Raw genomic sequence first — 25675 nt, 5'->3', positions numbered from 1 at the left:
TAAGAAAAGAACAATTTTTGTCTATGAAAAATAAAATAGAAACAAACTAAATGCATAGTGACCTTTAAAACACAGGTCAGGGCATTAAAAATTCTGAAGCAACATGTAAACACCATGAAAGGATAGGATATGTATTGTAACTGTATTCTTCTCACATTAAAATAAAACAAAGATTGAAGCAGATATGTATGAAAAATATGTAAGAGATGATATTAAATTTGTTTCTGTTATTTTTAATCAACCACACACTAGTGCTTTACCAGTTTATCTTATAGGAAAATGAAAAGTTAAAGAAATCTACTTGAGAAGAACAGATGCTATCCAAAACTTGGGAGCAGTTACTAAAAGTTTAGAATCTTATGTTGGTATCTTTACTATCTATCATTCTGTTTTTAGTGCATATTCAGTATGCATTTGTCTAATGGAAGAAATGCCTGCCTATTATTACGGTGATTACCAGCTTCATGTATAGCAAAATCTCACACTTTGGAGATTCACTGGTTAAGCATTAGGAATTTGTAGTGTTTAGAAAATTGAACTGTGCATGATAAAGTCTATATTTACAAAATGTGTGAAAAACACTAAACAATATAAATATAATGAGATACAAATCAAAATTTAAACTTATTTTCATATAATAAGGCATAATTTGTAGATTTAAGATGCACCTTGCTGAAGAATTTATTTATTAAACCAACCTTTACTTTGGAAACATTTCATTAGTATTTTATTTTATGGGTCTGAAAATTAAAATGCAGTATTTTAATTAAATATTTCATTTTTATCAGATAGATTCTTTTTTCTACTGAAGGGAAGGTTTGCACTTAAAACTGTTATACAGAGGACATAATTAATGGCAATATGAAACAATGTCTATTAAGCTTTTATCTGAGAATCATATCATTTATTCAACATTTGATGTAAAAATTGCTCTTTGATTTCTCCCCCACTCAGTCAAACTCCAGACTCATTTTAGCTCTCTGTGTTTCAGACCTTGTCTATATAAAACTTGAAGGAGAAATGCATGACAGTGTTTGATGATTGATACATATAATGAGATCCATTAGAAGGACAAAAAGCACATAGCTACTCACTAATCTTCCCTAGGGTCTACCAAGCCTGAGTCTCAGTCACAGGCACTCAAATTAGTTATCCACGGTCAGTTAAGAAATCTGGTGAAGAGTGTTTCTCCAGGGGAAATGAATGAGAATAAATACACACAAAGGAAATAGACAAGGCAAAGAAACTAAAAGAGAGGAAATGCATGGCCTAGGTCCTAGTTTGGGTCAACATTATAATCTAGTTTGGTCACTGAAGACTGGACATTGTATGAATATTAGCCAGAAGGTCCTGCCTACCACAGCCCCTCTAACTTGTGCATATGATATGCTTTCTTATTGTGTTTCATTACAAATCCAAGAGAGTCAAGTACACTAAAGATCGCTTGGCCTAAGCAACAATACAAGATTCCTAAAATAAAATTTAAAAAAATTAGCAAAGTATTATTAGCAAAACTAGGGTTTTAGTAGTTTTTTGTTCTTGAAAAAAGAGCATACAGTATATTTTCTTATACTATTCAATTTGATCAAAACATGGGACGGGTCTAAAGATTTATCACAGCTGTGAGAGTGTCTGTCCAGCTAGCACGGCGCCCAGGGTTTCAACCTCAGTGCTAGTTAAAGAATCAGATGGGAGGGGTGGAACAGTGGTAGACAATTGTCTGTCCAACATCATCCTGGGCTATGTAGAAAACTTGAGACCAGTCTGGGCTATAGTAGACTCTGTTTCAAAAATAGGTAGTAAATAATTAAATAAATCATCCTAGAACACACCACAGGCAAACTTTCCCATGTGATTTAAGTATGGGTCAAGACTCTGAAACAAACCATGGCTCTGCTAAGTTTGCAATCAGAAAGCATTCCCCAGTTCAGACCTTACTTAAATTTGGCTCTCTTCTTTCTCTACCATCATTCCTACTTATCAGGATCTAGATGACGTTGTTTATGGGCCAAAGATTCAAGGTGGGACAGCACTCACTAATGGCATCCATGAACTCATAGTGTCTAGCAGGCAGGCTGCTCCTCAGCTAGCTTCTCAATGCAATTTCACCAGCTTCCTAAACTTCTCTGTATTCCAAACATGCTTAACGAGCTGGGGAAGGTGAAGTCTGTGAAATAACTATACATAATACAGACATTAAAATAAGGAATGTATCAATCCCACTCAATTATATTTCTTTACATTTTCAGTGTTGATCTAAGATAAACTAGAAAAGTAAACTGGCCCTAAAAAATACCAGAAGAGCAATATCTAAAAACCAGCAAGAAGTATAAAATACTATATATTCTATAAATATATATTGGCAGGGTTTGGAAGAGTCCATAAATGAGATTAAAAGTAAATTTCTTTAGGCTCACTGATGAGAAAATGATCAATTACAGCTGGGCTCTTGATCTACAAGGGCCATTGGGCACCATTTAGATCCAGACAGAGTATAAACACTTTGGCAACCAATTGCAGACTGATCCATTTATAAGACATCTGCAATATCCTTAATTAGGATTCTGGAAAGGTCAAAAGAAAAGCCCAGACACACTGCACTCTGTCTTTACTTTCAGCTCAGCTTCAAGGCTCAGGGAAAAGTGCAAATCTCTGCTTTAACAATGTAGCTAATTTAGATCTAGCCAGTCAGCACCAGGACAGTCTAGTCTATGCATTCTCACAGGTTTATTGTTTTCCATAAACAGGATTCTCAACTTTTTTGGTCCTCCTTCTTACATATCAACGTTTAGCTGATCCTCTGAATTGTGGAATGCATGCTATTGAAAATAGATATTTTTAAAGTGTCTCTGTTACTTTTCAATCTTGAGCCAGCCCTTCCTTCTTAGTGCTTATGAAAAGGTCTAGTAAAAGAATCAGGAGATGGAGTGGCTTCAGCTGTAAGAGGGGACATGTGCTGGTGTTGACACACATCCTACATAATGTGACCCTCTTTAATCTCCACAGACCTGGTGCCAAGGCTCCACAGGGCCCTTCTTTATATACTAGCAGGAACTGTAGCAACAGGAAGATGCACAAGCTCAGATGAGGCCATGCAGTCAAATGTGAGTAACAACTGGTTACTGCAGACTCTGGCTATGGTGTAACACAACATCACAGGCAGGGAAGGGCACAGTAGTCCTGGCCTAAATTTCAGCTGTGCTACATTTTGAGCACAAGGCTCTAAAGCTCCTTCCATTAACCCTGGTCTTGAAGAAGTTACTTCACTATTCCAAGCCACAGATCCTTCATTTGTGGAGCTGGATTTGAATTCCATTACCCTGTAAAGTGACAAAGATTAAATATGCAGTATAGGCAAAACAGCATGATGCCAGCTTCACATCACAGCTACGTAAATGGTGCTAAGTTTACTACTAAGGTGACCTGGAGAAAGCAGAACTTGACCTGGGGGATATGTCAGATACTTCTCAGAGGTCTTTGTTGTTGTTTGTTTGTTTGGTTGGTTGGTTGGTTGGTTTTGGGTTGACCTCAAACTCACAGAGATCCTCCCACCTCTGCCTCTGAGTTCTGGAATTAAAGTTTTGCACCACCACTGCCCGGCTCATAAAGGTTTTGTGACGATCAAATCTACAGATACTGTGCTATTGAAACAGGTTTACTGAAATCCCCTGGTAAATGTCTTCCGTTTGTATGGTGATGACTAAATATCAGTCTAATCTGAATCTCATGGCTACAATAACACAGAACCGAAAACAAAGACACTCTTAAAGTTACTGTAAATTATCAGGGCTCAATGCTTTACTGTACTCTAAGCATTCTCATTGCCTTAAGGAAATCAAGAAAGTGGGAAGCAGAACTAAGATAAAACTGGATCTCCTTACTCCAGGAGCTTGTCTTTGATCCCAGGGCCCTGGATAAGTTGATGATACCACCTCTCTTGATATCTCTCTTGATAAAGTTGAATCTACGCTTTAAATGTCTAGGTCAACAAAAGAACAAAAACAACTTTTGTGGAAATGGCAAAGAGAATCAGGATAATTCTGTAAGAAAGGACCATGGCTTACTACTCTCTCAGCCCTAAGTCTAAAAACAAAGGTATACAGCTTTTTAAATTTTTTGATTATTATTATTTTCATTTTTCCTAAGTACTTTTTAACAAACCAAATGGGTGAGATTTCCAATGACTAGCAAGCAAGTTAGTCTGTCTTGAGTCACAGATATTCTTCCCACAAGTTTGCCTGAGACACCATGCTATTGATTAACGAGTGGAACTACAGTGGATGTATTATGTTTAGTCACGGTTTCCACAAAAATGTCTCCTCCATACCCTCCCATCATCATTTTCCCAATGTGCCGCAGACATTATTCAACAGAAGTTGTCCAAATACATGTTTTATATAAAGGCAAAGCTAGAGACTATTGCTAGGTCTGGTGACAATGCAAGTCCATTCCTTCGCCACTTCCAGGCTCTACAAGCCTCATGAGGAACCCGCTGAAATATAGGTTAGGACAATGAAGGCAGACTGAAGTGATGAGTGTTTTGGGTTTGTGTGGCTTTCTCCAGAGCCACCATGACCATGAATGACAAAACATCAACTATGCTAAATGCAGGTCAGTATCAAGGGCAAGCATGAGGAACTTACACATTCAAGTTTTGCTATTACTTTATGATGTAAACCGACTTCATAAAAAAAAGCAATGACCTACCATAAAAGGGAAATTGCATTTAATATGTCACCATTCATAAAAGATAAGTTAGGACTATGCTGCATTTCCTCATGTCCCATAACTGGGATTTCTAATTATGAAACTCATATTGACTACACTGTTGGACCACGGTACACACATGGAGCCCAGTAGTACTTTTCAATGGTGGTAACTTGTTATCACAGTATCCATCCATTATGCCAAGAGAAAAACTATGTACATAGTGACAACTGCTTCAGAGCATTCAGATGTCTCTCCATACTTAAATAAAAAAAGGTAAGGACATGGAAAGCACTCCTAACCCTGTCACTTGGTTTGGTCTTAACAGTTTCACACCAGGAGAAAGGCCATCATTTACTCTGAGAGATTACAGACAGTAATGTGTTGGATGTCTGAAAGAGAATATTCTTCTCTTAATCGCTCATCCATTATTAAGCGCATTCTCTCTGGAACAGTTAGCAACTAATCAATAAAATAGAACCCCTCTGTTAACGATACAGTGTCTGCCCCTGAGGCTATTTTTCTGGCTTTTATAATTTATTGTTGTTAGCAGGACTTCTTTCACCTTCAGATAAAGGACCAACACCTGGTCAGAAAATTCATTCTGACCTTTTCTAAACTATCAACACACACTCGAGCATGTGTTTATCACAACCTTCACACATTATGCAAATGAACAGAGAGACTAGAGTAAAAATTTATTTCTAAAGTCTGGGTCAAATGAATTTGGACCTGCAGCCATTTGAAAATGAGTTACACTATTTATAATATAATAAACATATTATTATAATCAAAATGCCCTGTTGAAAAATGTTTCAACAAAAAAATACAATGTGTATGCACTCTATATCATTACAAGGAACATAATTCTTAGAAATCAATAAAGTAGACTCCCAGTACATTTCTGATGATGTTCAAAGAAGAAAGAAAAGACCTTAGGGGAGAAGTAAAGGTGAGTTTAAGGAAAGATGTCCATGTTTTGTTTCCAATGTAAAAAGTCTTAGTACTCACATTTCTGGATGAATTATATAAATTCCCTTATGATGAATTGAACACCTTTCTCGTAACACTTGAAAGTCTTTTGCTTCATGACTATGGAAATAGTACACAATATCCTTAAGGTTTGGACTCAGTGAAATAGCAATAAATAGTCTACATGTGCTAAACTAAATATATTTTTCTTCTCTGAGACACAGGTGCATGTGTTTCCTGATTGTCTATAATAGCACATGGTTATTAATGACTCTCCAGGCTCAGCTTGCAGTAAAAGCTTAATGGGGAAAAAAGGAAATGTGTAAACTTCTTTAAAGAATACGACAATATTAGACTGAATGGAGTTGTATTGCAAGACAATGAGAATTATGAGAGAGAGAGAGAGAGAGAGAGAGATTTTGATGTTGACTGGTTCCAAGTATTATGCCATTTAATGGTAATAATAAAGCTTAATCACAATATAAATGCAGTCATAGATTATGGGGCAAAGAACTTAATTAATTAGTCTATCTCATGAGCCCATACTGCTATGTGCTTGGGAGTCAGAGACATGTGGATCTCTGAGTTCAAGACCTGCCTATTCTATAAAGAGAGGTTCAGGACCACCAGGGCTACACAGAGAAACCCTGTTTCAAAACAAAGAAAAAAATTAAAACTCAGAAAATACATTTTTAAAATGAAAAGGAATTTGAACAGAGGTATGTGGGTACACAGCACTTTGCTTAGAGGACCGAGATTATACAACAAAATGTCTCAATGTTAGACATGGATTATTATAATACAAGTTCTTTGTCAGAGAGGCCACAAAGACAAACAAACAACACAGGCTATTACCATTGCTCTTGGTTGCCCATAACTAGATTGCAAAAGTCCATTTCTGAAGACATTGAAGGAGATAGAAAAATCAGTATAGAAACAATGGGAAACTCTCTCGCTGGAGATATTACTGGGAGATAGATGCTTGCAGGCGGGGGAGATCAGATATCAGTGATCTCACCCAGTACCAAACCATGCATGTTACAATACAGATGCACCAGGAAAGCTATGACCCACTAGGGCAATAGTGGCATGACTGCCACTTGGAACAACCAACTGCTGTCTGATTGGGTTTGAAGCCTACCCCCATAGGAAGGAAATCATGCCTGGTCAAAAACCCATGGCTGGGGAAGTCACAGGAAACTGGCGAGGGTGGGGTGGTGGTGGAGGGGAACCTACAGCTAGTGTTTTGCTAAATGGTTTTGTTGTCAAACTCCCTCCTAAATACTTAAGTCTACAGCCATAGATAGCACTATTCTCCCCTTGGTCAGAGAAGCTGCTTTGTATAATGGGCACTATTTAATGAGGTGACTCATCACTGGTCAAAGTACTCAGAACAAGTGACTGTTAGTTCTCAGCTGCAAATGGGATATGTAAACTTCCCTGCTGATAATATTCTTCTCCAAGGTTCCACGGGAAACGCTTTGGAAAATGAAAATGGAAAGAACGTTAAGAACCTGAGGATGGGTGGGAGTGCTCTGAAATGTCTACTGGGCATGACATCACCAATACATGTATCAATTTATAGCAGCTGTGGTTGCCTGCACAAGACCAAGTCAGTCAGATAAGGAAGGAGCGCACAAGCTCCAAACCATAGCTGAGGAGCTATTGGCAGTAGTTGGCTGCTAAGAGTTCGTTCTCTTCTAGGATGTGGTCACTGATAGGTTGACAACACTCCAGTGGATGGTTCTATAAACATGTACATGTGGGCACCATTGATTGAACTCAATAGGTTACATTCTATAAATAAATAAATAAATAAATAAATAAATAAATAAATAAGGGCAAGAAGTTGCCAAAGGGACTAGGTGGAGCGTCTCAAAAGAGTCGTGGCAGGGAAGTGTGTGGATATGATCAAAATGAATTTTATATATGCACTAGGAAATTCTTAAAGAATAAAGAATAACACGTCTGAAATACTAAAAAAAGGGAAGACATTTAAAAGGCTATAATATATTACGGACATGAGTACAGTTCTCTTAGTGGTGAGGGAACCCTATTTCCATTTCTGCAAAATCTTTCAGTTTGCAGGATCACGACTCCATCTGTGCAGTTGCTGGCTTGTTGTTGCATACTGCCCCAGTGTTGGAAAACAAGGCATCCGCCAGTTTAAATATTATTGGCTCATTGACTGAATGCTTTCACTAGGAGTGCATGTTGTGATGAAAGACTGGCCTTTTGTTGTTCTTAGAGCACTTACTTGAGCTGTACGTGCAACTCTCCCTAGCACCTTCCCATTTCATTCTTCAGAAGTAATAACATTTATGATCCATCTTTCCAGCTTGCTATCACAGCTACAAAGGTTATAGGAGAGAGTTATGTAGGAACTATACAGTCATTTACTTTTTTTCATCTTTCTTTTTTCATTTTTTTTAAAGCAGGGTATAACTGTGTAGTTCTGGCTGGCCTGGAAGTCACTATATAGACCAGACTGGTCCTGAATGCACAGAGATCCACGGCTTGTACCTCCCAAGTGCAAGGATGAAAGGGATTAAAGGACATGTGCCACCATGCCCAACCTATAGCCATTAACTTTATAGAGCTTAGAAAAATATGAAATTGTTAACAATCGCAAATACCCTGTGGTGTTTTGAACAAGAATGGCCCCCATAGGCTTATATATTTGAATGCTTAGTCAGGAGATGGCACTATTTGAAAAGGATTCAAAGGTATGGCCTTGTTAGAGGAAATGTGTTACTGGGGTTGGGCTTTGAGGCTTCAAATCTCATGTCGAGGCCCAAAATCTCTCTTTTGGGATACACATCAGGACGCATCTCTTAACTACTTCTTCAGCACCGTGCTGCCTATTGCCAAGCTCCCTGCCATGATGATAATGAACTAAGATTCTGAAACTGTAAGCGAGTCTTCAATCACATGCTTTCTTCATGAGAGTTTCCTTAGTCTCTTCACAGCAATAGGACAGTGACTAAGACATATCTATATGCCCTTAGTTTCCAAACCACAAGCAAGTTTCAACTCCCCAGGCTTAGAAATTCATCAGTTCCTGAATACATATCATGAATGTCACTTATCTGAAACACTACTAAAATAAGTGAAACCATCAATGTGGATGCAGAAAAGAACAACGGCCCAATGGTGTATTATTAGAAAGAAAAATGATACATGCAAGCATCTTTGTGCTGCCACTTACACTAAAGGTTAAATTGTGGTGAATAATAACAATAAAACAGGAAATATTTAATTACTCATTACACGTTTACCTTTAAAACAATTCCTTTATTGGGGGCAGGGGCTGAGACAAGGCTGACACTAGATAGCCCAAACTAGCTTGGAACTTGAAATCCTCTTGCCTCAGTCTCCCAAATTCTGGATTACAGGCATATACCATCATGTCTGCCTTCTTCAGATGGTATATACTATCACTAACCACATCTTGTAGAACAGAAAGGTGATGGCAAGCTGCTTGGGGAGAATGAACTTGCTCCAGTCATATATTTGGCATCATTCAACGGAAAGATCTATACTGGTACCAATTAGAGGGAGTGGGAGCTGGTGTCCCGAGAGGAATTCAGGACTGATGCTTCACACAGCCTTGGGGACACAGATCAAAAGGAAGCTATAACACCACTGCCTGTACTTGCTCTGCATATGTGAAGCCTGCTCAGCCCTCAGTGCCACATTTTCATACAAAGATCCTTGCTGGCAGGGAAAACTTCCTGGAAAACTCCCTCCTGTCTCTCTAGCCTAATTCATCCTTCCCTTCCCACTCTCTCCCTCTGTCTCTGTCTCCCTGTCTCTCACTCCCTGTCTCTGTCTCTCTTTCAATTTGAACACACTCAGTGATACCTTCCTTAGTCCTGTATTAACTTGTCTGCCAGCATCCAATTAAAAGAAATGGATGTAAGTTTCCATTAGCCATAGGTAGGATGGAGCCAACACCCGATCTATCTTTTTGTGTGTGACAGGTATGCTGACAAACCCCTAAGCCAGCTTCACAAACCACAAAACAGCTGAGTGATAATTATTTTCTTTTAGAAAACCTTGCTGAATAATTACTCATATTTGTGTAACAAGTTACTATACAGACTTTTGCATAAATACACAACATATATGTATGTATATATACACAAATAAATAGAAAAGTCAAAATTATCAATGTTTGTGAGTCTCTTTTCCTTCCTTTCTTCCTTTCTTCCCTCCAGTATTGGGGATTGAACCCAAGGTCATACATATTCCAGGCAAGCATTTGACCTATTGAGTTATGTCCCCAACCTCTGAACCTAGTATTTTCACTGCCCAGTCTTCCCTCAACTCCAGAATGATGGCCTCCATCCAAAGGTGTTAGACATTCTCTTTCCAAGAAGAACTCCACATACATGTGTTTCTCTGGTGGGGGGCAGGTGTAATTATTTTAATACCTACCACAGTACAAGCTGGTTTGGGGCTTTGATTTTGAGGCAGATTCTCACTCTGTAGTCCAGGCCATCATGGCACTGTATAACCCAGGATGGCACTGAATTTGTGGTAACCCTTTTGCCTCAACCTCCTGAGTTCTGCGATTACAGGCTGTGATGGCTATTCTTGGTTGTCAATTTGACTATATCGAAAATTAACAGAAATCCAAGTGGTTGGGCACACCTGCGAGGGATTTTTCTCAATTAGATCACTTGATGTGGCAAGGTCCACATTAAATCCATATCTTTTGAGGTGGGAAGATTCATAATTAATCTAGGCCACACATTCTGGTGGCAGCCTCTATAAGGGACATGGAAGAAGGAAGGTCTTGCCTTTTGCCTGTTTGTCCCTGATCTCACTGCCAAGTTCATTCCCTCACTGGTATCTGAGCCTACTTCTTAGGGATTTCAGTATTTGTGAAGGTGGGCTGAGACATCCAGGTTCATGGACTGAGCAACCACTAGTGGTGAACTTTCCATTGGTAGACAGTCATTGTTGGACTAGTCGGACCATTGTAACAAAGCCCCCTACCGCCATATATAAATATATATATATTGTTTATATGCCAGTTCTATTTCTCTAGAGAACCCTATATATTGCACAGGCATACACCATCATGTTCCACACCAGTCACATTTTAATGTGTGGGTTATTTTGTATACTATCACATCAAGCCTGTTAAAACTCTGCTCTAGGCATGTTCATCTGAATATTGAAATCTCAATCTCACATTTCTCTGCCAAAGTATGGGCTTAACATTAACGTCTGTTCATTATCCTTAAACTAGACAAGAAGAATTGTGGGTGTAAAGTCCTAGAAACCCAGTGTTCTCATCAGCATCATGAACAATAGTCCATGGGATGCTCCTCTCTTCCTTCACCACCCAGATGGAAAAGTGTGTCCCCAGTGTCTCTGTCCCCTCTGCCTCTGGAGAGAGGGGGATGAGTTATAACACTAGCATATCTGGGGGAAATATCACACAGCCTCTCACAGGCTCAAAAAAAACCCTTTAACTTTTATATCATATTCACTTTGTATCTGGTCTATAATGCAATCACATTTACTTTACCATAAATATGAAAAGGCTTAGCCTCAGAATCCAGAAGTGAAAGTAGATATTCCATAAATATACTGCACAATTATGCCCTGGGCTTATATCATCCCAGGATTCTGCTGGACTCAATCCCCTAGGCCTTACTCAAAAATCACGAAATGCATATTAAATTTTACTTTAGGGAACACCATCCTATAGCTATTTGTACACTAATACTCATCATTAAACTTTATAATGCAAACACCTACCCCTCACTCTCTTATAGCAAATACAGAGTAACTTGCTCAGAATAAGTCATTTTTCATAAGTCTTGTGTCCTATAAGACAACACTAAACTATTCTAAAAATATTTTAATGACTTTAACACGTTTTTATAAAAAATTGATAATGACTTAAGTTTGGATTGAGAGATATTAAATTAATAAGATATACAGTCACATTCCTCACTCAAATGTTGCTGTGCTCTCTCCTGACTTCATGATACAAATTTTCTATTAGTATATTATATATTATATACCTATGTATGTTCACATAGCTACCTGCCTTCCTTCCTTCTTAGCATATCTTCCTTACCAACATTGCACAGCCGTTTAAACCAAAAGGTCCCACTTACTCATGAGAGGCAGTCAATCTTAACTACCTTTGTTTAATTTCATGATTGAACTCATAAAAAACTGAATTGGAATTTCCCTTCTATAGTTTAAGATATTCTACTTAAACACCATTTAAAAGAAGAGATTTTTGTAGCAATCAAGAAACAAATAAAATGTGAAACAGAATCCAGAGGATTGCGTTCTTCTACTCTTTAGACTCATCCTATACATGCATGTGCCACCCCCAATTACCTCATAAAACTAAGAATAAAGTACATATCACTTCCTTGTTTGAGGTGATCACAAAGTACTGACCTGGCTATGTTCCCATCCCAGTGCTCCTGATGTCATTTCCTCATTGAATAACATGCTGCAGATACATCAGATATCAAATTCAGTACTGTGATTCCTCAGAGAACTCCAGGTAAGGTCCTTCAGAAGGAGCATGAGCTCATCCCTTCCTGAACAGAGAGTAAGTACAAGGCTAACACGAGGTTTCCTCACCTGGGTAGGGCGGCAGGCAAGCGCAGGAGAAGTAAGTGTTGTACCCCACTTTGAAGTCGGAGTTGATAGGATAGTAGTCCGCTAGCTTGATCATCTTCTTGAAAGCATCATAGATGAAGATGAAGCTGATCAGAGAGGAGAAACCTTCTTCCGTGAAACGAGTGAAGTACTGGACCAGGAAGCTGGCATCAGTGGCCACCAGAATGAGACACATGAAGGCTGACCACAAGCCGATCCAAAGGCGAAACTCCAAGTAGTCAAAATTATGGTCCCTGGAAAGAAAAACAAAAGCGTAACAGATATTTTGGCTATCCCGCCAGGAAACAAGCAGAATCTAAAAACCACTGAAATGCCTACAGAATGGTTGCTAAAAGATCACTTTCACAGGGGAGGGCCTAGGCCCTTCCCTGGATCATATGACAGACTTTGGAGATGCCCTTTGAAGGGCCTTACCTTTCCTGGAGAGTGGAGTGGGGATTGGGGTAGGGGTTGAGGGAGGGTTGAAGGGGGCAGGAGAGGAGGGGAGGGAGAGGGAGCTGGGATTGACATGTGAAGCAAACTTGTTTCTAATTTAAATTAAATAAATAATTAAAAAAAACCCAACCGACCAAACCAAAAGATCACCTTCAGACACTGCATATAAAGCTCAATTTTATCTAGGAAATATCAAGCTTAAAGATTTGATTTCATGCTATTATTATGCGATCTTTAGGAATCACTCTAAAAGTTTTGGTGGGATAGGCACTTAGAAAGCACGTTTAATGTAAGTGTGTATAACTTACTAATTTTCTCTTAAAAGAAATAACTTCTGAGGTGGAAACCTCCCCTCTGCTAGCTGCCTTGATAGAACCAAAGGTTAGTTATGAAGGCTGCCGGGAAAGAAACAGTAGCTGTGCCCTTTCCCAGCTGTGACCCTCATGAACTATAATACCAACCTGGCAAGCAATATATATATATAGTACATCAGTGGTCTGACTGTCCCAGAGGAAACCAATTACTCTGATTGGATTAGAGGCCTGCTGTACCAGAGGAACCCTATACCTAGTACTGGAAATCTGCTAGAAACCCATAGCTGGGGAGGTCACAGACCCTAGACAGGAACTTAATATTGTTGTATAGTTGCCTGGATACGATGTAAAAATGCCTATTAAACATTTATGTTTATAGACAAATGCTATCATCACTTTAATCACAAGGTCCCCTTTTTCTAGTGGATGACAGTGAAATTGGAGACCCATAAATTCTCAAGATGCTGATAATAAGCGATGATTGATTGGTCAGCCCTATATAGATACTTATAACATCTTTGTAAGGAGTATGGTAGCAAAGTGGTCGCAGAGAATAGGAGACAGAGGATATCTGTACCATCTTCTGGGGCAGACAAAAATTACAATCACGGGCTAATACCAATTGCATTCATGACTGGTCTATACAAAAACAGAAACAGTCATGTATTGGTGGGACACAGTTTCAAGGAGCCCTGTAACTCATGAATGATCTATTAGCTGTAGGTAGATTTTGGGAGATGCCTACCATTGGAAAACTTACCAGATCTCAATGAATAATAGCAAGCACAGTCACACAAACTAGGTGTGTCACAAAACACTGAAAGGGTTATCAATCTGGAAAGGGACTTCTAGGGATAAGAAAAGGATTCATAGGGAAGGAGGGGAGATAAGAAAGGGTAGGGATGAGTATAACCACAATGCATGTGTGAAATTGCTAAAGAATAAGCTTAAATAGTTTTTAAAAGTATTTTTTAAAGTATTCATGGAGGGTACAAAGTATTTAAAAAGCACTGATACCAGGCATGTATGGGCAGTATGAGTTTTACCAATTAATGAATATAACACTAACATCAGTATGTTCTATGTACTCAACTTGGGACTGTCTTCCACTAAAGGAGAAGAAATGATAAAGGCAATTACATTATTACATGCTGAATGATAGTGTCATGAGGAAAGCGGTAAGTAATTTTGGGAGGGAATGAAGTTGCACACAGGACACCAAGGTGTTTGAGAATACCTATGAAGAAACTTTCTTGACTGAGTAGGGAGAGACAGGTCAGGAAGCAGAAGAGTTTAAAGGAAAAGTGGTGTGAGGCAGTCTGTAATGTGCACTGCGGCTGGAGCATGACCAACAAGAGAAGACAGGAGAAGAGATAAAGGCTGTTATCACATCAAGACTGCCCTGCCGCGATGCAGCCAAACACTACAACTTCTCATTTGAGTGCCCACGGATACCATTTACTATAACTGGATGTGTACCTTGTTCCACTTGGGCTTGTTCCATAGAAGACTTAGAATAGGCCATCACCATCTAACTATGCTACTGTCTTACAATTTCCTTCTCATTTCTTCTAAGTCAAGATCAATAGACAATGATGGGTCACGTAATGATATTTTATGTTTGCATATGGATTATCTTACAATTATGTGGAGAGTGAGTATTTTTTGTTTTTTTCCTTTTTTATTTAAATTAGAAACAATTTTATTTTACATATCAATACCAGCTCCCTCTCCCTCTCATCCTTCCATGCCTCCCACCCCCCATCCCATCCTTCTACTGCTTCCCAGGGAGAGTGAGACCTTCCATGGGGGACCATCAAAGTTTGTCATTTGAGGCAGGGCCTAGGTCCTTCCCCATGTGTCTAGGCTGAAAGAGTATAAGAGTGGGTGTTTTTTTAATGATTATTAACTCATAATTTATTAATGTGGAATAATACTTCTGTACACTGAAGACGTGTTGCTCTCATTGTTAATAAGAAACTGATTGGCCAGTGGCTACATAGGATAAGGTTAGGTGGAAGAACCAGACCTAGAGAATGCTGGGAAAAAGAAGGAAGAGGAGTCTGAGGAGATGCCATGACATGTAGAACGAGCAGGATGGGATGGGAAATATATATATGAGGTAAATGAGCCTCAGGACAGCACATGGATTAATAGAAACTGGTTAATTTCACTTGTAAGAGCTAGCTAACAACAAACCTAAGCTTGGAAAATTATGTTGGAGAAAAACTGGGCAGGATGAACTAATGGCTGCTTAACTGCACAGCCATGCCGACTCTTGAGTGCACTGAACAGGAGGGAAGAAGCCAGTGGCAGTTGCAACACACCACTTCCAAGACACAGTGGGAAGCTCATAAGCCTGGTAGTGGGTCACACTGGCCTTGGGAAACAGTGAGCCACAAGGAAACACTAGCACTGCTGCTCTATCTAACAGAAGCAGATGAACAAATTCACAACATCGCAAATCAAAGGACCATTTGTCACATAATCGGCAGTGTTGACTTTGAGGCAGTGTTGCAAATGTTTCTCATTGCTTTACAACTGTTTTCAAATACATTGCTGGAGACTATGTAACAGTACCAATTATGATGAAACAGACGGAAAAGTGAGAAGGGAACTTACTCGGTGGAAGGAAATACTCTGTAGCCTACAGTAATTAAAACAAACCAAGACACACAAACGTTTTCTGTAGATTCAGATGCTGATCACATCTCATCTGATAAATCTCGCTGTAAGGGTCTGCCTGTTTGTTCCTGTTTATAGTGTGTGCTTGTTTAATCTTCCATTGAAGCCTTTCTTGTCTCACAAAATGTTTTCTTAAACATATAAAAACTGTTTGACTCTCGTTCTGTAAACTGACGTGAATAAGATTCTTTCCAAGTCCTCGGAATTATGGTGGAGGAGGACTCTGTAATAACAATCTACAGAAAAGTCACCATTTTACTTACATATTGCAACTCCAAGGCCTAAGAAGACTTTCACTGATGTTATCCACCCAGATCTTTTTTTTTTAAGGTTTCAAACCCTCACTTGTCTCATGTAACTTATGATACTTTTCAATAACATACACAGTCTGAAACACCATGTGAGAGTCCTATTTAAGGAGTACTGTTATGGTTTGATTTGATATGAAATATATCTTGGGGCTGTGGGTTTATACACTTGATTTCCAGCTGGTAGCACTATTTGGGAAAGTTGAGGAACTTTTAGAAGGTAGAAGCCTGGTGGAGGATGTGAAACCTTGGAAGTGAGCTTTGAGGTTGTATAGCCTGGCCCTGTTTCCTGTTCCCTCTCTGCTTCCTGACAGCCAGATGCTCCTCAAACTCCCTTTGCCATGCTTTCCTAGCCTGTGATGGAGTGTATCCCCTGCAAGTCAACCCTTTCTCCCCTAAGTTGCATCCTTGAACAGCAACACAAAAGTAACTAAAACAGGTGCTGTGTAGACACTGGCTATTACAAAATCCTGCAACACACAACGATACAAAATATGGAAATTCTTCCAAGGAATACTCACAAGACTTAACAAACTGTCATCTAAGGACAAGCTCAGCCAGTAAAGGCAATTCTGTCTTAGAATATTTCAGGTACAGCAGGAAGAGACAAATATATCCAATTTTACTTTGAATTTACTCACATGCTAAAACAACAATTTAAATAATTGTCTTATCTTAATACCCCCACCCCCAATTTAAAAAGACTAAACTTCAAAAGACAATATTGGTGTCACTATTATTTACTTGTGTACTGGAAGCTATCTACAGTGAAGAACGAGGGTGGAACCGTACACTAACAACAAGGCATTTGGTTTCTTCATTGTTTCAGTCTCATGGAAGAAAAGGGCATTTTTAAGAGGGATCCAAGGAAAACAAAACAAAAGTCTGCCTCTCCCTCCTCCTAAAATGGCAACTGTGGAGGCACTCTGAGCTAACTAGAGCAGGAAGCCATTATCAATCTTGGGCTTGTAAAGGTCAAACAAGGAATGGAGCTACAAGAGCCTGGTGAGCTAAAACTAGGCTAGACAGGCCACCTGACAGGGGCTAGTATCAGAAAGCAAGCCAAGCTGCTGTGCTGAAAGTAGGGAATGATGGGAGAAAGTGACATACTGAAACTCTGATCTCTCTTCATTATCTAAGCCAGCAGGAAGTCCTAGAGGGCAAAGGAATCTGGGGCTTGAAGTCCTGGGGAGCCAGCCCTCAGGACATGTAACAAAGCAATGAGGAAGAGAATTACTGGGGAAGGAATAAACAGAAAGCCCAACAGATGGGCCTATACAAATGACTGTCAACTAAGCTCTGGACAACTTAATCAGGAAGGCAATTCGCACTTCCAAATCTTATCATTCCAGTATTTTGGTGGATTGGATTCTTGGATCGATTTCATTACAATTCTGTGCTTTATCCAGATGGGACAACATACAAGAGCAAATAACTAGACAGACAGACAGACAGATAGACAGACAGTCGTACATATACATACTTGCTGAAATTAAACAGAAGCCTCTCAAATACCAAAACAGGTCCTGTGCTGCTCAAAATGGTGAGAGGTTGACCAGCAAAAAGGCAAAAGATGGCTCCAGAGACAGCGGTTCCCAGGAAACTCTCCAACACACCCTAAAAGAAAAAACATGCAGTTGGTAAAGCAAAACAAAGCCCAGCACACTTCTTTTCTTCCTATTGGTGATATCAGCTGAAAAATGAAGATGTGTACATTGTAAGGAGCTCCCTCACAAACAAAACAAGGATAAAGGGTTATCCAATATGAGATACCATCACAGATCTTTTCACACACATAAAATTAATCTTCCCTATTCAAAAGGTTGATTGTTCCTCAAAACAGTAATGACTGAGACAACTGGTATCCAGGAGGCAATGGCATTTCTGACTGTTACTTAAAAACATATGGAAGACTCGGTCAATAAAAATCATATTCTGTGCACGCACCAAACAGAAGAATTGATTCGGTATTTTAAAAATATATTGATTGGATCTTGCAAATAGTAGGTACTTTTAAGTAACTATAATTTTAACATAAGGTCTTTTTTTTTCTAATAGAGAAGATTTGAAGGGGAGATGAGAACAAAGGGGGTGAAATGGTGATGCAGTTTTAAAAGTTATTTTATCTATTTTTTAATTTCACACATGTACACAATGCATTTTAATCACATCCACTCCCGCTCACCATACTGAATCACTCCTGGACATCACCTCCCATATCCATCCCCAACTTAATATCCCCTTCTTTACTTTCTTCCAGTAAGTTGCACATGCGTGAGTAAATGGCCATCCACTGGAACATGAACAACCTAGGAGAGGTCACATCCTGGAAGAAAACCGAGTCTTTCTCCCAACCAACCATCAACTGCCAATAGCTCTCTGCTAGCCATTTGCAATTTTTAAGCCACCAATTGTAAAATTATTATTATTATTATTATTATTATTATTATTATTATTATTATTATCATTAGTGTCGGGCTGGAGAAATGGCTCAGAGGCTAAAAGCATTGGCTACTCTTCCAAAGGTCCTGAGTTCAATTCCCAGCAGTCACGTAGTGGCTCACGATCATCTATGATGAGATCTGGTGCCCTCTTCTGTCCTGCAGGCCAACATGTAGGCAGAGCACTGCATAATGAATGAATGAATGAATGAATAAATAAATAAATAAATAAAATCTTTTTAAAAATTCTCATTACATGCTCAAGCATTTTTCCAATGCAAACTGTACAAAAAAAGTAAGAACCCCACTTTCACATCTGAGTGCCAATAAGTAGCTTGACAGGTGCCATTCATTCCTTATCACCATCCCAACTAATCCTTTCTCAGAGAACACAATTGAAGCAGGAAGTAAAACAACAGAATGAAGATGTGCTTAGACAGACAAGACGGAAAGGGACCCCCCCGGTGCCCCCAAATAGTACTGTCTTGATTTGCTGACTGTTGACACATTGACATTCAGGTGAGCTAACGATGTGAGCGCACTGCATGTAAGAACTCTCAGCCGTGTGTGCCCGTCTAAGCACACACCACTCTCTAACCACACACCACCACTCTCTGCAAGCATTAAATCCGTGTCTTAGGCTTGGGTTTCCCTAGAAATGGAAATTCTAAGCTCATATGCATAAATAGAAGGTTTTACATTTTATCTGGAATTTTTCATGGCTCACCTGAAAGCTAAGGATTTAAATGCTTCATTTGACCAGAAAACCCACCTGTATGGTGGTATGCGTTGTTTATAAGACTGTCTAAGCACACATCACAGGCAAAGAACAGTGCATCATCCTCAATCATCATACAGAGAAATCCCCATGTCTAACCCTTAGCATAGAATCAAAGCTTATCTCAGACCGGGTGTATAATTGGAAAGGAGAAACTGGAGATTTAGCATCCTCAGCTTTACTTGGCATAGCCATTAATCTCTGTAAGGGCAGACAGGAACAAGGTCTTCCTGCATCTCCTGTTTCTCCTCCCATCGTGCTGTCCACCATCCCTCTACCACGTGCTCTGCAGGGCCTCAGCAAGAGCTGTAGGAACTGAAGACATGCCCAGATGACAGCCTAGGTCTCCTTATCAAAGGTCAAGAGCCCTTGTTGCTCATTCGGTAAAGATAGCAACCAATTTCTTCCAGCAGCCCACTGTGATTTATGGAAGCCCTGTGATGGTTCAAAGGCAGATTATTTTTATTTCAGTCCTCGATCCTGTCGTAAATGCTAGTTTTCCGTTCTGTGGTTGACAATCCTGAAACCGAAACAGGTGATTCATTATATACACCGCACTGAAAACTTGCTTAAACCGAGAGATGCTTCCAGCGTTTCTGAGAAAAGAACAATTTTACCACATCTTGACATATTCCTCTTCACAACACAGAATTTTTTAAATAATCCCAGGCAATGAATAACTTTAACTGTAACTAGAGTTTAATGCAACTTACAAAATTGTTATAAACATCTTTTCTGATTTATCACATCCAGTGTTCAGTAATATTTGATTTTCCAAGATAACTGCATTGAATTGCGTCTTGTCAATAGCCACAGGTCTTAAAGACATTCTAACTTCTAGAAGGAACAAATTTTCTAGCACTTCACAAAGATGCAGTTGACTAGGCTGGGGGGGTGCAGTGGCGTCAGGGACAAAGGGGGCCCTGGCACTTTTGTTGGCCTTCCACCTTATTCTACTGCAGACAGAGGTTGCCTAGTAGGAAACAGCAGAAAAAGCAGACAGCCAGTACTCAGGAAATCCAAAGTCTAGACTGTTCTGCCACAAGAGACCCAGTGATCTTCAGAATGTCACCTCACTTCTTTCAAGTAATAAAATAAATGGTGACATAGTAGAGAAATGGGCTCTGGCGTCACACGGTCTCAGGATGACTTACAGGCTACATCAAGTCCCCAGTGTAGTCTCTAATCTGTGTTTTAGATCAGACACTACGTGGAGCATACTTAGGATAGTCTCTAACAATTGAAAGCTTTTCGAACAACAGCAACCTCTCATACACTACATGCTTATCTATATATAAAATAAAGGGGTTGGACCAAGTGACCTCTGAGATCTCAGACAGCTGGCTCAATACTAGGCAAACCTTGCAGACATAACTATGTGTACTTAATCATCTTCACCAGTCACCATAGATCCACGCATCTCTTCTATCAAGACTACGGCAACTTCACTGGTAATTACTTGGATTAGAACAGTGGTTCTCAACCTTCCTATGGCTGTGACCCTTTAATACAGCTCCTCATGTTATGGTGACCCCTAGCCATAGCATTATTTTTGAAGTATCATTGCTACTTCATAACTGTAATTTTGCTATTGTTATGAATAATGTGGATATCTGATATGCCACCCCCAAAGGGACCATGACCCACAGGTTGAGAACTGCCGGATTAAATCAAAAGGACCACAGTAGAACACAAAGTAGAGATGCATGGTCAGGTCTCTTCCCTCACGCCTTCCATCCCCTTCACCCTTTGTTTCCCTCAAGACAGGAAGGAGGTGGAAAACTGTGAAGAGAGGCATGAAAAGAGGAAGATTAGTCCTCTGTGACAGGGGGCAGGGCCTCTTGAACTCTGCATTAAAATATAGAAGCTTTGGGGGCAACACCATGGCACCAAGGGTTGCTTCTTTTATTAAAACTGATGCTTACAAACAAAATAAAATAGTCTATTTTATATTATAGGACTGGAACCAAAATCTATACGAAAAACAATTCGTGACTATTTCTCTGCTTGCATGGGTGTATGAAATTTAACCCAAGATATCCCATTTTTCAAAAAAAAAAGGCCAGGAAAGGTAGAACAAGTCTCAAAACTTCAAGATTAAGCATACAGAAAACTAAAGCATAGAAGGAAGAGTCCAGATTGTTAAAATATACTTATGTTGGAAATACCAGTATTTATGATTTTAAGCTACTTGGGACAAGCATTGTAAGTGACATCACCTCTGTAACAATATAAAGCAAGCTCACTAAAGAGAATTGGACATTAGACATTAAAGATATACGCCTTTAACCTCATTGTAATTTATATTCACATAAGACTAAAAAATAACTTCTGTGACTCAGTACCCTTTGTAGTAGAGCCTTTATCGTTTGGGTTAAGAATTGTTACCTTTGGAGAAGGACTTGGTTGGCAGCAGTAACAGAAAGGGCAAACAACATAAAGGCTAAGAAAAACACCAGATTTTCTGTTTCTTAGACAATTTGCAAACTACTAGAACTTAGAAAATAAAATATTTCAGTGGCATTAAATGGCAATGCATTCACCAATATTACTGTGATATGACAAACTTGAAAAATGTTTTCATTTTTACTCATAAAGAGAGAAAATTTAGTTCATGTTTGGAATGATTTACATGAAGCATACAGCTTGCTGAATAATAAAATTAAATTTATGTAGATGAGTTTTTGAATCTGAAGTTTAGCCAAGAAAAAGGAGGCAGCTGATGGCACTAGAAACAAATCCAGCTCAATTGCAAGTTTTATTGTTTTGGATTGTTTGTCTGCAACAAGGTTTTGGTTTGTTGCTCAGACTGACTTTGAACTCACTGTGTCATCTATACTGAATTCAAACTCATAATCTACCTACCTTCACCTGAGTGCTGAGACCTGCATACATTTTAATGTCAGGTGCTCAGCAGAAGATAAACCCTGTTATTAAAAGTAAGTTAAGGCACGGTACAAGTGCGGCTGGAGAGGGAACTCTGCTTTAAGAACACATACTCTCTTACAGAGGACCTGGATTCAGCTCCCGCCTCACAACCTTTTGTAACTCCAGTTCCAATGGATGAGACATCATTTTCTGGCCTCTGCAGATACCAGACACCCATATGGTACACATGCATACATGCAGGAAAAACACTCATACACATAAATTAAGAATCAACATTTTTTTCCAAAATAATGCAAGTATTTAAGTCACATGAGAATTGCCCTTTTGTTATAATGCTAATTCTTCATATGATATATATTTGTCTGTTTGCTACACTACTGATTCTTCATATGGCATATATTTGTTTGTCTGTTTGCTATAATACTCATTCTTGGTATTCACACAAAGCAGGTAAATCGGCATCTCTGAAAATGACAAGGAGATGAGGCCTAGAGAATCAGTCTTCAGATTGAGCCCAAGTTTGAAGCACACCCATTCAAACAATCTCCCTTCCTCCTTCACAACAGCATTAGCAGCTAACTGCTCACAGACGGACCACACATGCGCAGTGGGGGGAAAACTGGCTGCTGAGCCTTTGCTTATTTTCCACATTGTGGCTTCATCCTATAACACAGTGACTCTGTCCTGTCCAGAGGAAGCGTCCAATTCTCATGGTCACACTCCCCTACTGTGTGCTTTGTCACAGCCAAGATTTCAGGCCACATGTCCAGCAGAAACTAGGGGAGGCAAACTACATCTCTGTTTGAGAAAAGCAGGGGCCCAGGACTTTGAACTTTCTTAGAAAAGAATGAGAAGCCTTACATTCTTTGAAGAACTGTAAACATATATGTGAAACACTCAGTTCCAGCCTAACACTACACAAAAATCAATTCCAGATGGATAAAACACTAAACGAAAACACAACACAACTGAAGTATGTGGGTAAATGTCTTTCTAATCTTGGGGGAGAGGAAGCCTCTTTTAATATATCATGCAAACAAGAACAATAGAAGACTAAAGTTAAAATCTGTACAGCCAACGAAGCCACAAACACGCTTAAAAGACAACATGACAGTAGAAAAAATATTTTGTTAATGTTTCTCTAACAAGTAAAAGAAAATATCCTTATTATACAAATAGTAATGAGGAAAAACTAAATGCCCCCAAATGAGAATGCAGCAAGGACACACGTATAGAGAAGGATTTATGGTGTGGACAGATATCCAGGCTCAGGGGTGGCATCAACTTAAAGCAAGGCATTGTTTTCAACACACAACATAACAAAAATGAGAATTTGGGGGTAAAATATGTTTTACTATGGGTGGGGAAGTGGGTACTCCTGTATATTGGTAGAAATATGAATTAGTGTAGACTTCGTGAGTGTAATTTAAAATAAATAACAACTATAATCAACATATTGCACAACAGTTTTTGCTAGGCATATGCCCTAGGGAGATAATTATAAATAAGAAATGTATAGCTAATGACCATAGTGTTCTTTATAAAAGAGAAAACTGGGACAAACTGAAAATACGTTTATTAAATAAATTATAGTGCATATATCATGTGATAGCCACTATAATTATGTTAAAGAACCTATTAAAGAAGAAAACGCCCATGAAATTAAACTGTTATAAAATATGAATATGTAATCTCATTTAAATAAACTCATATATGTTTACATACCTATGTATGCATATTTTGCAATATGTATGAAATGATATAATGAAAATGACATATTGGAGAAGCTATTTTCAAAGCAACCATAGACTAAAAATGATAAATTTTCACTTTAGCATCATTTGGGACTCCCAGTTTTATCCATATGATTATAATTTTCTGATCACCAACAAAACAGAGTTGACAAAGGTCTTTCTAATAAAAAAATAAAAAAGAAACTTAGTTTCTGACAAATTTAACTCAGAACTTGGAAAGCACATTTTTATTTGTGTGTGGAGGGGTGTGCATTCACATACATATGTTCAGGTGAGTGGTGTGCATGCATGTGCATATATGTGTGTGGATGGGTATACATCCACATATGTATGTTCAGGTGAGTAAAGCATGCATGCATATGTGTATACATGTGTGTGGAGGGGTGTGCATTCACATATGTATATTCAGGTGAATGGAGCGTGCATGCATGTATATACATGCATGTGGATGGGTGTACATTTACATATATGTGTTCAGGTAGAGTGTGCATGCATGTGTATACATGTGTGTGGAGGGGTGTGCATTCACATACGTATGTTCAGGTGAGGGGAATGTGCATGTATATGTGCATACATGTATGTGGAGAGGTGTGCATTCACATATATGTGTTCAGGTGAATGTAGTGTGTATGCATGTGTATACATGTGTCTGAAGACCTAAAGTTGCTGTCAAGAGCTTGTCTGAGAACTCACCACTTTATTCATTGAGGCAGAGTCTCTCCACTGTATCCAGACTGCACCAGTACAGCTACAATAGCTAGCCAGTTTGCTCTAGGAACAACCTGTCTCTGCCACCAGAGAGGAATAATTACAGAGGGTCTGCCATGCCCTCCAAGCGTTATGTGGGTTCCTGAGATCTGAACTGTGGCCCTTAAACTTTCAAGACACATGCTTTAAACACTGAGATATCTCCCTAGCCTGTAAGGCATGCTTAAAGTTAAAGTTCCTTTCTGAGATCACAGGTAAGCAAGATGGATCCCATCCTTTGCCACTAAACAAGCTTGTTTTGGTCGACCAAAACATCAAGTTGTATCATCCCGACAGACAATTCCTGCTCCAAAGCTAGAGTGTGTTACTGTACAGGTCAACATGGTTCTGTGTCTCCTACTCTAAATGAAAAGCATTTCTGTGCCCAGGACAACAGTCACACAGACTGAACTTATTGTCCATTTCTCAGTAAGTTACCAGTTCATGCCAATCCTGTTGCTGTATAAACTGTATGTGAGAGGCATTGCAAAGAAGCACCTTTCCACTGACATAGGAAATTAGGCTTTTCCGACTTGAGCAGATTGATGAAAATGTCTCAGCACAGCAGAATGTTAAAATAAAGCCTCAAATTTGGAGATGCCAGCTATAAATGTCCCTTATTATGAGACAAGTTCTCTTAAAATGTGCTCTGTTAGGCTCCATAAATATCACAAAATTCACAGAATGCTAAAACTCTTACTGAATTATTTTGCTGAAAGGTTTGTGAAGTAGGATTTATATTTACTCCTGGAACAAAAATTAAAATGACTTTCTTCACTCAGTCTTCACTCTAGACTATATTTAGTCATTCACAATCAAGTATAGGGTTACATTAAAATACACTTTCTTGTGCTACAGAAGAACAATTCTTAAAGAACATGGTACTTACCACAAAGCATCAGAGTCTTCCTTATACTAATATCTTCCCCAAAGACTAAGTAATGACTCACTTTGTTACCAAAAAAGTGTTGTATTTATAAGA

General features: G+C 39.0%; 1 protein-coding gene across 4 annotated transcripts in view; it reads right to left on the bottom strand.

Annotated features, from left to right (window-relative positions):
- The window catches only part of Slc4a4 (solute carrier family 4 member 4), a 397268-nt gene that overhangs the window by 63619 nt on the left and 307974 nt on the right, over positions 1–25675 (bottom strand). For all 4 annotated transcript variants that reach the window (XM_040747371.1, XM_040747372.1, XM_040747369.1 and 1 more), the window contains 2 exons: positions 17568–17701; positions 12304–12575 (listed from right to left, as the gene is read on the bottom strand). In XM_040747371.1, coding sequence (XP_040603305.1) covers positions 12304–12575; positions 17568–17701 — 406 coding nt within the window. The remainder of the gene's footprint in view (positions 1–12303; positions 12576–17567; positions 17702–25675) is intronic.

This window comes from Mesocricetus auratus, unplaced genomic scaffold, assembly GCF_017639785.1.
Source record: "Mesocricetus auratus isolate SY011 unplaced genomic scaffold, BCM_Maur_2.0 Super-Scaffold_100006, whole genome shotgun sequence".
Taxonomy (NCBI): Eukaryota; Metazoa; Chordata; class Mammalia; order Rodentia; family Cricetidae; genus Mesocricetus; species Mesocricetus auratus.
This window is presented reverse-complemented; position numbering and strand designations above follow the sequence as displayed.